The following is a 12,816-nucleotide window of genomic DNA, read 5'->3' as shown; positions in this document are numbered from 1 at the left end:
AGAAAATTATTTAGCCTCCAGTATGACAAAATTAACCATGAAGCATCTCATTGTATGGGTCGGCGTTGTCGTACAACTTAATACTGTAATATATGACGGAGCGTTTTGATATATTCCCCTGGGTCTAGTCATTTCTTGGCCATGACACTAAACAAGGTAAGAAATTTACTGGATACAATCACAGCGGTGACTATTGGATACGGTTATATTTAAAACTTTCTTGTATACAGAGATGGAGGCAGAAGGTACAGGGGTGGAAGCAGATGTTATTGGGGTGGAGGCAGACGGTGTGGGGATGGAGGTTGATGGTAAGGGACTGAAGGCAGATGGTGCCAAGTTGAAAGCGAATGGTTCTGAAAGCCAAGCGATTAGGCTACTGCAATGTTCTTTTCCTTAATACAGGTAATAACTAACGCAAAGTAAATGGTCTAAAAAAAAAAAATCCAACAAAATGGCAAATAATGCATTCTTTAGTTTCTTTAAAACCCAAAATCACTTTTGAAAAAAATAATAATAACGAATACTGAAAACGAAAGCGAATTGCTTGCTATTGTGTTTATTCCTTGCTTCTCGGGTAGAGAGAGAGATGAATGAAGACAGATCACAATGCACCGTCTTACCTAGCCTAGTTCACGTCCCACTGCGGTGTGTGTGTATGTCAAGTGCCTGATAAACATGGACCAACGTCCTGGTTTTATCTGAGGTTGATGTCATTCTGTGTCGACGGAGGCTTCCCCAGGGAGGAGGAGAGAATGATGGGAACACAGCACTTTTACTTTTATGAGAAAAAACATCTGGCAATATTGGCTCGCCTAACAGAAACGGCGATGGGTATCACTTTTTTTGCTTCTCTCGATCATTGAAGTATGGATGAAATGTGGGATCAGACTGATTGCATATGCGGTAATAGCTGGGTAGTTTTCTAATCTTCCTGATAAGTTATAGTTTTGTTGCTAAATACTATCTAGGCCTCAGTATTCTAAATTTTGTTTCAAGGATCTTGTTCTTTGAAAGGCTCTGCTATATAGAGAACAGCAATGGCAGATAAAGAATGGAAACTCATTTAGTAGCTTTCAAAAGGAGAAAGTTCTCTCGTTCAACAGGGAAAGACATTATAAAGCTTGGTGTAGATTATCTTTTTCTAACGGCTTAGGTTAGAACTCCTTTTTCAGTTCAAAGAGTTTTCAGTAACTCGCTTTTTCTTAGGTTGCTTTGAAACGATATGAGCGGGCAGTGCCAATGGAAAAAAAAAAGAAAAGCATTATCTTCAAATGTACATGTTAGGTGAATTGTTTTAAAGGGCATAACGCGACTGATGCATTGCATGAAACTCGATATTTTTCTTTTCAGAGCATAACACTGTCATCGGTCCAGACAAGAACTCTCAATGACTTGTACAGAACTATTCCTGAGACGTTTTCAATGTAGACTCAAGCCTTAGCCTAACTGCAGATATTATCATTCTCGAGGACTGAGGCAGACGTAATCTCGTTATCGGAAACAATAAAAGCCGATGTGCTGATTGTCACATATCCACAGCATGAAGAAGATTTAGATTTGCTTCATATTTTGATAACTACGCAGGTTATACTTTCCCTCGGCTGGCAAGGCCTGAAACACTTTTTCGGAAGATGGTCCCAAAACTAGGACATTCTACTGCAAATGAGTCGTATTAAATGATTAGTAAGAACTAAGTACTCTGGTTTGATCTCACATTTTTATCAGCTATGCACTTGATGGGGTGTAGCTCGGACATTAATCTCTTTTGAAAGGTTCCTCTGAAAGGTTTAGAGGTTACAGAGGGCTTCTGAAGTGGCAGGAGGCTTTTGAAGCAGAAAGGGGAATGATATCCCTAAAGTTTAGGGGGAAGGGCAGTCCTGAAGTGGCTGGAGGAAGACTACTGAGGTGGCGGCAGGAGGACTACTTACAACAATTTTCAAGACTATGCCTTTCCAATGCCACACAAAGGACAAAGTATACTAACTCTCCGATAGTCGGATGTCCGAAGACCGCTAGGGCAATGCCCCCACAACTTCAACATTATTACCTATTGCCAAAGAAATACTCCTTATTACAGATTCCTGAATCAAATCCCGAATTTCTTCGACTACTTCATGGAAAAAAAATATACTGTATAACAGTACCAGCTACGCAATGGCCGTAACTAGTAACTTATTCATTCACTTTAGATATGCATTTTTCAGCTATTGGTAGTATTAGCAAACTTGGCTGACGCTAACACAAAATATTCCTTTAAGATTCACAGGGACTTAAATTTAGCTCAGTTCACAGCACTAATATTCACTGAATACTTTTCTTTGGTATCCCATGAACAAACGAAAGTTAATGGTTGTGCTTCTCTGAAGAAAATGGTGATGGAGATCTGAGAGTCAAGTGTCGTAAGCTCCTGATTTATGTCAAGGTTATAATAAAGACAGATCCACACAACAAACAAGCTGTTCACGCGTTTCTCTGTCGTATAGCCATCTTTATTACAAGTGATGGCAATCCTTGCTCATATAATTTCAATGAATCGCTATTTAAGAAGACAAGCATTTCGACTATATTAGAGCGAAAGACTAAAAACAAGTTTGACCTTCTTTAAGATTAAGTTGAAGGAAAATTAGCAATATGTCACGTATTCGAAACCTGTCACATTTTTGTCTATTTTCTTTTTCAAAAAATGTGCCTTTCTCTTATTGTTGACACAGCTCATTCATAAGCAAAATGGACATGGATGGGGCCTCAGAAGTGGACTTGGGTGGTACAACAATGGTGGTGTGGTTAGTGTAGTAAAGGTGGACGTGAGTGGAGCAGCAGATGTGGGGTGTGTGGGTGATGCAGTGGAGGTGGACATGAGTGGAGCAGCAGATGTGGGGGGTGTGAGTGGTGCAGTAGAGGTGGACGTGAGTGGAGCAGATGTGGGGGTGTGAGTGGTGCAGTAGAGGTGGACGTGAGTGGAGCAGCAATGTGGCGGTGTGAGTGGTGCAGTAGAGGTGGAGACATGTGTTGCAGTAGTTGTGGTAATGTGGATGGTGCAGCAAAGACAGATCAGCATATATATATATATATATATATATATATATATATATATATATATATATATATATATATATATATATATATATATATATATAAACAGAGGTTAACAAAAAGTAAAGATGAAATTTCAGTCAAGCAAATGAGCGAGACAAGACACCTCGTGTGTCTGATGTGATCAGAAGACAGCACAACAGCCGCCATGACCGAGAAACTGAGCTCATAATCATGCAGGCAAGTGAGGCGAGACCTGTGTGTGTGTGTGTGTGTGACCCACAACCTTTAGTTAACACTGCTCCAGTGAACACCGTGTTTTAGTTCTTTAATTTCTCTATCAAAAAAAAAAATATATATCCATATCCCTTTACAATAATAGCCACCAATACTATAATCTGCGAGTACTCTCTCTCTCTCTCTCTCTCTCTCTCTCTCTCTCTCTCTCTCTCTCTATATATATATATATATATATATATATATATATATATATATCTGTACCATATTCAACAACAGCATGTTACTGTAACGGTACACGAGAAGCAATTAATGAGTAGCCCAAACAGATAACCCATCGTGGCATTCCCCTGTCCAACCATCGCTGTCAAATTCTTCGTAAATGAACTCCTCTTCCTTGCAGCTGTACCTATCAAGCTCTGCACTGTAATGAGCAAGTCAGCTTTCACCATCAGGCTGTTCATATAATCAGGGATCTCCAAAGCTTACAAAATAGTACAGCATAAATGATATATTTTACATTCAGAATTACGTCACACATAAGACCGGCCACCGTATATTTCACCATAAAACATCATATTCGTAATATATGTGTGAGAACATGTGGAAATCCAATTATTATTGCTGTGCCGTTTTGCAAGGAACAATGTTCTCGCTTGATTTATATTGAGAAATCTATACAATATTTATAGAAAGAAATATCACAAAACTTTGCATCGCTCGATAGATTGTAAGAACAAATAAGACCACTTTGCACTACACTTGTTCATCTATCCATCTATGTTATTCTTTAGACCTTCAAATGTTGTAAATATATACCACTTAAATCATCATAAAAATTTATGAGACCAAGTCAAAGGCCTCATAAATCCTGATTCGCGCTAGAATATATTCTTCATACATCTTGCCATCCATGAAAGGAAATCACTCCAGAAGCAAAATTTAATCATGCGTTTTGCATTTTCTGTATCACAATTATAGATACATCTTTAATAACATTAAATTCATTTTCTATTACAAGCACAGGAGCAGATACTGTAACAACCACAATAGGATGCATCGAACGGACAAACAATAAAACAAAAACAATCAGTATCTATAACATACCTTTGATTATTTGATGTGGACTTGAATGTAACGCCGAGTGACAGTGATAGAATAAATAAAGTAAGAGAACAATAGTGTGTGGTGGGAGGTTGCAGGGCTGCATTAAGCATCTTATGCTAATATGGCTAGTGGGTTACTCACATTATGCCCACTGCGCCGTCAGTGCCTGCAGACGGAGTCTAGCCAAGCTCCGGGCTCACACTGTCATCCTACAGCCTCACACTCATATCATGACCTTGTGAGCAGCCTCACGGTGATGCAACGTTTGTTATAAACAGCTTCACGCCCATAGCAAGAAGCTGACGTCCTTAACAAACAGTAACTTCATGCCTTAGACAAAATTATATACCTACTTTATAGTTTTCAACGTACATTATCCTACACCCCAGCAACGAATTCATAGTGACAATGCCTAACAACCTGAAGCCTACAGTTATCAATCACCTATCGTACAACAGCCTCACGCCAGTGATATCAGCCACATTGATAACCTGATTCACATCATCTGTCTCATGACAGTGAAAACCTGACTCTTGCACAACCTCCATATGAACGGTGCAGAGTTGCCAACTCAAACATTTCAGAGGGCGCTAGATTCGCTTCCGAAAAGCGCTAAACTTACTAATATGACAGCAAAAAAAATGCACTTCGAATCATTTCTGCTCTTTGACATGCCAAATTACTAATAACAGGTACGACTGACTGTTTTAACGCTAAAATACTCACCATTATTCCAGATCTGCTAATCCCAATCCGTAATCTCTTCGTCCTCGGTGTCCTGGGGTTATGGTGGTGTATATGAGGGTCGTGGTTGCGGTTGTGATAACTCGTATGCTTTCAGTGATCCAATGTTTTTCAGTACTTCCTTAGGCAGTTTATAATCATAAGAGCAGTTTCCATTTGTTCTTAGTCCATACATGATAGTATTGCATTTAAGCTTTTTATAGTCTATTTCAAAGCTCTGACTTCACGATGTTCATATATATATCAGCGTTGGAGTGAGGCAATGTCAGCACAAAGCCAATTCAGAGAGGTCACTGAAGGGATTTTCTCCTGTTGCATCCCTGAACGAGGCTATTTCAGCCCAGAGTGCTGGGGTGCCAGTGTTCTATTTCCACAATACGTGATGAAGCTTCCTCCGCTGGAACTCAATGCGTGCGAGAATTTCTTCGTTGATCAGTAAAAACATAAATGCTAATTCCAGTCTTCCAGTCTCTATGGGTTGCAGGCATTCACCTGCACTCAGCGGTGACACTGACTGCAGTAACACTTGGGACATTGTCTGGCAAACGTTGACGAAGCTGTTTCACCAACTCCACTACAAAGTGTATGCATCTTCCTCCAATACCCTTTTCATCAGGAAACTTACAATGTGCCATCTCCTTTTCAAACTCGTACCCTAAATACGGGGATGTGGGTCTAAGTAGTTCTCTACTGAATGTCCTTCCTTGACTTTGCTTCTTGGGATGAGGGAGGACCTTAGAACTTATGGAATCAACAAGTTGAATAAGGTCACTTAGCAGTTGGGTTGGATCCTGTACCTCCGCTTCAAATTTCTCATTAACACGCTGAACTTCTCCAAGAATATGCTTCAGGCATATCAGGAAGGCATAGTTTTTTTCGTGTCACAAAACATGTCATAGAAGATATGAGCTGTGTGACACATTTCACCATTTCTTGCCGTTTCAAAGTGAGTCGTAAGTTCAACCCACTGCCACAGTATTCTGACAATTGTTTATTCAGTTAACAGCCATGGAGTCTGGCTTAGGTGTATTAATTTCAATTGACGTTGACCATCATTGATCAAAGAAAAGATCTCCTTGTACCTTGCTTGGCGAATGGCAGAGTGGGAGAACCAATTATAGGTCTCTCTGATCACAAAATCCAGTAAGGAGACACCCTGCTGCAGCATGAGACACAGCTAGCTGTAGAAAATGACACACAGATGAGGAACATCTAACTTGAGTTTAGCATACACCCCACTGTTGTTACCTCCTGTCATCACAGAAGCATTCTCGGTACTAATTTTGCAACAAGGTTTCGTAACTCCAACCCATTATTTCAAAAGGACTTCTAGATGGCATTACAAATCCCATTAGCATTACCGTCAGTCTAGCTCAACAAGGTCCAAGAAACTCACTACGATGCTCTGAATTTGACAACAGAACAGGATAGCAATACCCAAACATTTCGTTACCGTAATGTCATTACTCTAGTCAGTTAAGAAGCTAAACTTCTGAGTGTCTATATCACTTTTCAAGTCACTGTCAAAATGCGGGGCAATCACATTGCGCACAACTGCAATACACATCGAACTTTTTAACTTAAAATTCTTGCATCCCTCACCGTCTGCAAATCGTGCTCTGCAATAGCTCACTGAGATGATCAACAACACGTAATGAACATCTGGGATGATCAACAACACGTAATGAACAGCTGGGATGATCAACAAGTAATGAACAGCTGAGATGATCAACAACACGTAATGAACAGCTGAGATGATCAACAACACGTAATGAACAGCTGAGATGATCAAAAACACGTAATGAACAGCTGAGATGATCAACAGCACGTAATGAACAGCTGAGATGATCAACAACACGTAATGAAGTGTTCTGTAATGAATAACAATAAATTTCCTTCAGTCTCCCCGCCGTGCGTCATCACTCACTTTTTCAAACGGATTTGTGGTTTGTCTTTGAGTACTTGAATGGTGGCTCTTCAGCTTTACCTTGTGTTTAGCTCTTTTGCTGTGTCTTTCAATGCCGCTAAGTCTGGCAGACAATGGACAATGACAGTACTTGTAAAGACATTTTGTGTCATCCTTCTCTACTTCTCATTACCGCTTTTCATATTTGGGGTCTGTCAACCACTCTGCTCTAGAATGCTGAAGGAAATTTCTTTCTCATTATTGTGCTCATTAAATGTAATGGCCAGCACACACACACACAACCAGTCCTGTTATTGTCCCTCATGGCCCACGTATAGTTCTGTCATCACCGAGAGTCTGACCGAACCTGAATTGAACGGGGGGGGGGGGGGGACTTGAGGAGGGATAGCCCGTGGAATATTCATACCCGGACTGAACCTTTAAAAAAAAAAAAAAAATCTGACATGTTACTTCGATGAAAATAAATTACGTACAATATTTGTATTGTTTTCCTTGTTGTTTTAATAGGTTTCGATTTAACTTCCTGAATCACATTAACATATTTTAATCACTATTTGAATTTTCTCTTATATTGAAATAACACAAATTTGGCGCTAAATGAAAAAAGAAAGCCGAAAAAAATGTTAAGGCCCTAAATGAGAAATTTAGGAGCTAGATCTTTATAAAAAGCGCTAGATCTAGCGCCAAAATCGCTTAGTTGGCAACTGTGAAACTTGAACGGTGATTGTGTGTAATGGTTGAAGCCTATGTGGCCAATTAATCTTCCAACTGTGTACATGTGTTACTGGATTTCATTGATTTTCATTGCAAAATTACCCTTATACTAGAAACGTTTTAAATAAAATCTACGAAATTGTTAATCATTCTGACAACCGAAAAAAAGAAAAAAGTATACCTGCTCACGTTGCGATGCCATAGTTGCCAGTCAATAGTATAACCCTTTCGTCTAACTTTTTCTGCTTGACTTTCTTTAATCTAGAACTACCGTAGCAAGCTATAACACGTCTTAAGTTAGGATTTTAATAAGTCAACATGAAATTCATTCAGTACCTTCAACAATATAACTGTAAAGATGTCTTCGAGTCTTTGTTTTCCCTCTACAAAACAAAGCATATGCGTGGCCTCTTTGTGACCATTCAACTGTGGCTTGAGATACAATTTATATATCCGGCAGGTAAGGGCAATACTAATTCGAGTTTGATATGAACTTGAACAGCAGCATATTAACGACCAATATGCCTCTGGACCCTGTCAGGTTTCCCTATCATTTCGCTGTCCTTTTTATTTAGGCTTTTCTTTCAAGACATTCGCATTATCAAAATACATTTACTGATGTCAAAGTCGTAATAGGAACACGAAGAAGGAGGGAATGTGAGAGAATGAAGTTCTAACCCTAGTAAATGCAACGTTATGAAGATGAGAATGGGATTGGAACAGACTAAGAAATATGATTTGCAGGAGCCTGTACATACAGAGAAAAAACTCTAGTTGACATTACGCCAAACTTACGACCCGACATCGTGTGAGAAGAGTAGTGAAGCAAATTACATATCATTCAATGTTTATATTACTTTTTAACATCCTCTGCATATGTTTAGAATGTTGTACACGATTGTATAATTCATCTTTGGCTGAAAATGTCTTAAGTCTAATTTCTTCACTTCAGGAATGATGTAAAACTGTCGAAAACGATCTCTAAGAGTAGAGAAATGCAATGAGAATGAATGGAACCAGAAATGAGTGGAAAGAACTGTGAAGAGAGGAGGGAATACCAGCCACTGGGGAAGGAAAAGTAGGATTACGGGAGACGGCATGGCTACGCATCAATTTCTAAAGGGATATGACGACGTGATTTTAAGTTAGAAGGGACCCGCAGAACTCGTGGTCTTTAACTGGTAGGTAGACATATCTACGCTGGGGTATGAGAAAACATTCCTTCAGCAAAGGAGTTGTGGGATTCGCGAAAACAGGTTAAGGCATAGGGAAGTACATCCGAATATCTGTATCATAGAACCATAAGGATACGAATGGGTCTGTCTTCCTGAGTTTGCCGCTCCGTGCCATCAGGACTCTTTGGTTAAAAATAACGGTGAAACCCTTGGGTCAGAAATATCCAGTGCTTGTTACTGAAACCGTCAACCATGTGTTGTAAAATCCCCCAAGTGCTACTGAAAATATTAAGGCCAAATGGCACATGCGACTAGTAATCGAAAGATTCTGAGCGCCCAGTCATAGTGCAGGGGATGTCATCTGGCAATGGTACTACCTACACCCTGCAAGTTATAATCTGGCTGCAGTGCTGGCGTGTCTGCGACGGGATGCCGCAGCTTCTGACAAACATGTCGTACCGCCTCAGTTGACTTTCCCGTGTCCATTGGCCACAGGGTCGTTGTGGATCGTGTAAAGGGCAGTAGTTCACGGAGTGTTGTTGTCATGACCAATGCCAATGAGAGGAATCTGTGTCTCGACAGGATGTATCTCACACACGAGGATGCAGTTCCCACATGGTTCGGCCTCCGCACTGGTCGCCAATGACTCGAGATACTTTTCCGTTATCTTTTTTATCTACTTTTTAAATGATAGTCCAAAAGTTACTTTCATTCCTCTCACAGACTATCACTTCCTACAGAGGTCAGAGTGGGTGACTGGGGTGGATTGCCTTTCTCACACCACTGGGTTATGGGTTACTCGGGTCAGGTAATTTCAGCATTTCAGGTGTTGTGTCTCTTGACCAAGTCCTTTTCCGTGAAGTGATAGGCGTTCTTACCCCCGTAGCATTCCTGTTGGAAACATGTGTCGGTCCTGTGTATTGAAGGTTCCTTGCGTCACAAGCGTTGGGTACGCTCACCAGGTGCCTCGTGTAAGGGTGGTGGGGGGGGGGGGGGGGTACATCCCACTCTTACTTCAGTTCACGAATTATGAGGTACCACTCACCTGGTGTCTCAAAACACGAGTGGTAAGGTGCCCCTCTCACCTGGTGCTTCCCGTGACGAGTTGTGGAATACCACCTTACTTGATGCCTCCCGTCACGGGTGGTGGCGTAATGGTGCCTTGATTACACAAATTATCCCTCACGGTCAACCATCTTCATATGAAGGGAATATTCTTAACACAGTATTTGCTCCACATACCTTGATCCTGGGTTGAAGTTGCCATACACCTCTCCCGATGCACCTACAGAAAATGATAATGAATAATAGGTAAATAAACAAATAGAGAATGATAATATTAAAGATAAGAGACAGGGACATGCGTTTATAAGGAAAAAAAATGTATCTGTAGTAGGCATAATGAATACTTGTTAGCATAAATTTTAGGTCTTCCACTAGTGAGTCACTGTGATAATTCATTCGACAAAAATAGGCTTTAACTCCGTTAAATGGGGAAGGAAAACATTAGAATTTGTCAGACAAGGTTCTAAATCCGTTATGTGTGGACGAGAATACTAAAACTTATATAGGATGCCAAACATCAATAAAGCAGAAGAGAGAATAAATGATTTAAGTACTAGGATACTCCATATAACACTTGTATCGTATGCATTGCAACACTTATTGCGAGTGGGATGAACCAATACGAAAGAAATAATACTAGGCTGTCATATTGTTTCGGAAAATACCCAAAACATGCGTATCTTTTAAGTTGCATGGCCGAAAGTTTTTTTTTTTTTTTAAGATCTGAACTATTTCATGTTCCATGTCAATCCTTATATTAAATAGTCTCTTACCTAGTCTCTTAGCTAGAGTATGGGTCAAATGCCATTCAGTTCTTTAGGCGCAGGTAAATGTGTCGTGTCAACTTTTATGAATATCTAATTCAGTGTTTATTTTTCTTCACCTAGGTTAGCTAGACGGTAGAAGTGAGTTCCATCACTGACTTTTCGTAAGTTAGACAGGCGACGAAATAACTATGGAAGGTTGTATCATGCAAACCCTTAACTGCTAAAAAGAGATGACACTATCTATAGCATTTTCAACACAGTAGATTTGAATATACCTGTTCAATAATTTCACAAAAGGCCTACCTAAACTTGTAAAGGAAAATGGAAGGATGTATTATAGGATTTGGAGTGTCAAAAAATGAAAAATACTGAGAACGACATGACTACGTCCGTGCATTCGGCATCAGTATACATGGAAAATTCATCAGAAAATATACCCTTTTCCGTGTTACCTGAAACGACACGGGCTTGTGAATGTTCTAACCAAAGCCATCGCATTTGATATATATATATATATATATATATATATATATATATATATATATATATATATATATATATATATATATGTATATATATATATATGTATATATATATATATTTCCCCTTTTTTATTGCCGTTTCCTGCGTCAGCGAGGTAGCGCCAGGAAACAGAAGGATGGCCCATCCTCATTTACACATTATATATATATATATATATATATATATATATATATATATATATATATATATATATATATATATATATATATATATATATATATATATATTTTATCCCTGGGGATAGGGGAGAAAGAATACTTCCCACGTATTCCCTGCGTGTCGTACAAGGCGACTAAAAGGGGAGGGAGCGGGGGGCTGGAAATCCTCCCCTCTCACTTTTTTTTTTTAATTTTCCAAAAGAGGGAACAGAGAAGGGGCCCAGGTGAGGATATTCCCTCAAGGGCCCAGTCCTCTGTTCTCAACGCTACCTCGCTAATGCGGGAAATGGCGAATAGTATGAAAGAAAAGATATATATATATATATATATATATATATATATATATATATATATATATATTTATATATATATATATATATATATATATATATATATATATATATATATATATATATATATATATACACGCCCATACACGCAAACTTCAGATTCCCTAGCTAGGTACATGCAGTGTAGATGGTAAGTCTAGCTGTAGTTTTTCAGATCACAAAACTAGAGCCACAGTGCGGTTTGGTGTGTAAGTAGGAGACTTTGAAGACCTTAAATATATTATTGATTTAAACTATGTGTGTGTGTGTGTGTGTGTGTGTGGGTGGGTGGGTGGAGGAGGCTTTTCAGTCGTAGGGCACAAGAAAAAAAAAATGTGTGCTATATACTCTGAATCTTACACTCGCGTAGCCCATCACATCCTCTCTAGCATATTTCTTAGTCGTTTATAACACACCACATTAACTACCAGAGGCCTTGTCTCATCCATGTACTACATTGTTACTACCGAACTTCATTTCCCAGTCTATATCATCATATAAACTATTAAGGTCCATGTCGTTTTCAAGATCATAATAATCTCCACTTTTAGTTTGATTTCACCACTGCTCTTTTTACGTCCATTTACTACATATCCAAATTTACATAATCAAACGGATGAATAACATGATCACCTGTTCGACGCAACTGTGTTCAAGAGAAGATCTAGAAATGATGATGTATCACTCACTTTGTAGATGAACAAAATACGAACAGTATATTGAAAGACCGCCTCACAATTCAGTCCGTTCCTCTAGAACCAGCATGTTGGGGAACGCTTTGCAGGGGATGTGAAACGTCAACAAAGCCAAAGTATAGCCAACATTATTTACTCAGAGAGTAAATAAGATCTTTGACTTTGAATTAGATCAATACTAAAAGATAATTTTAATATATTTAGATTATTAAAAAGTTATCAGATGATACTAAGAGCGATAAATGTTTATATAAAGATTGTTCATACCAAAATTTATGCAAGATGATGTTGGCAGCCATAGCTCCACGGACAGTTCATTCCT

The 12,816-nt window shown here is 39.1% G+C and overlaps 1 protein-coding gene across 1 annotated transcript in view; it reads right to left on the bottom strand.

The window, feature by feature from the left end:
- LOC139747141 (TATA box-binding protein-like 1) overlaps nucleotides 1-12,536 on the bottom strand; it is an 83,936-nt gene extending 71,400 nt beyond the window's left edge. Inside the window, exons 1-2 of the mRNA XM_071659066.1 lie at nucleotides 12,489-12,536; nucleotides 10,180-10,222 (exon numbers count right to left, since the gene is read on the bottom strand). Coding sequence (XP_071515167.1) covers nucleotides 10,180-10,204 — 25 coding nt within the window. The 5' untranslated portion in view covers nucleotides 10,205-10,222; nucleotides 12,489-12,536. The remainder of the gene's footprint in view (nucleotides 1-10,179; nucleotides 10,223-12,488) is intronic.
- Between the last annotated feature and the right edge of the window lie 280 nt (nucleotides 12,537-12,816).

Source organism: Panulirus ornatus, chromosome 67, assembly GCF_036320965.1.
Source record: "Panulirus ornatus isolate Po-2019 chromosome 67, ASM3632096v1, whole genome shotgun sequence".
NCBI classification, from domain to species: Eukaryota; Metazoa; Arthropoda; class Malacostraca; order Decapoda; family Palinuridae; genus Panulirus; species Panulirus ornatus.
Note: the sequence above shows the minus strand (reverse complement) of the source record. Positions and strands in the feature narration are given on the sequence as shown.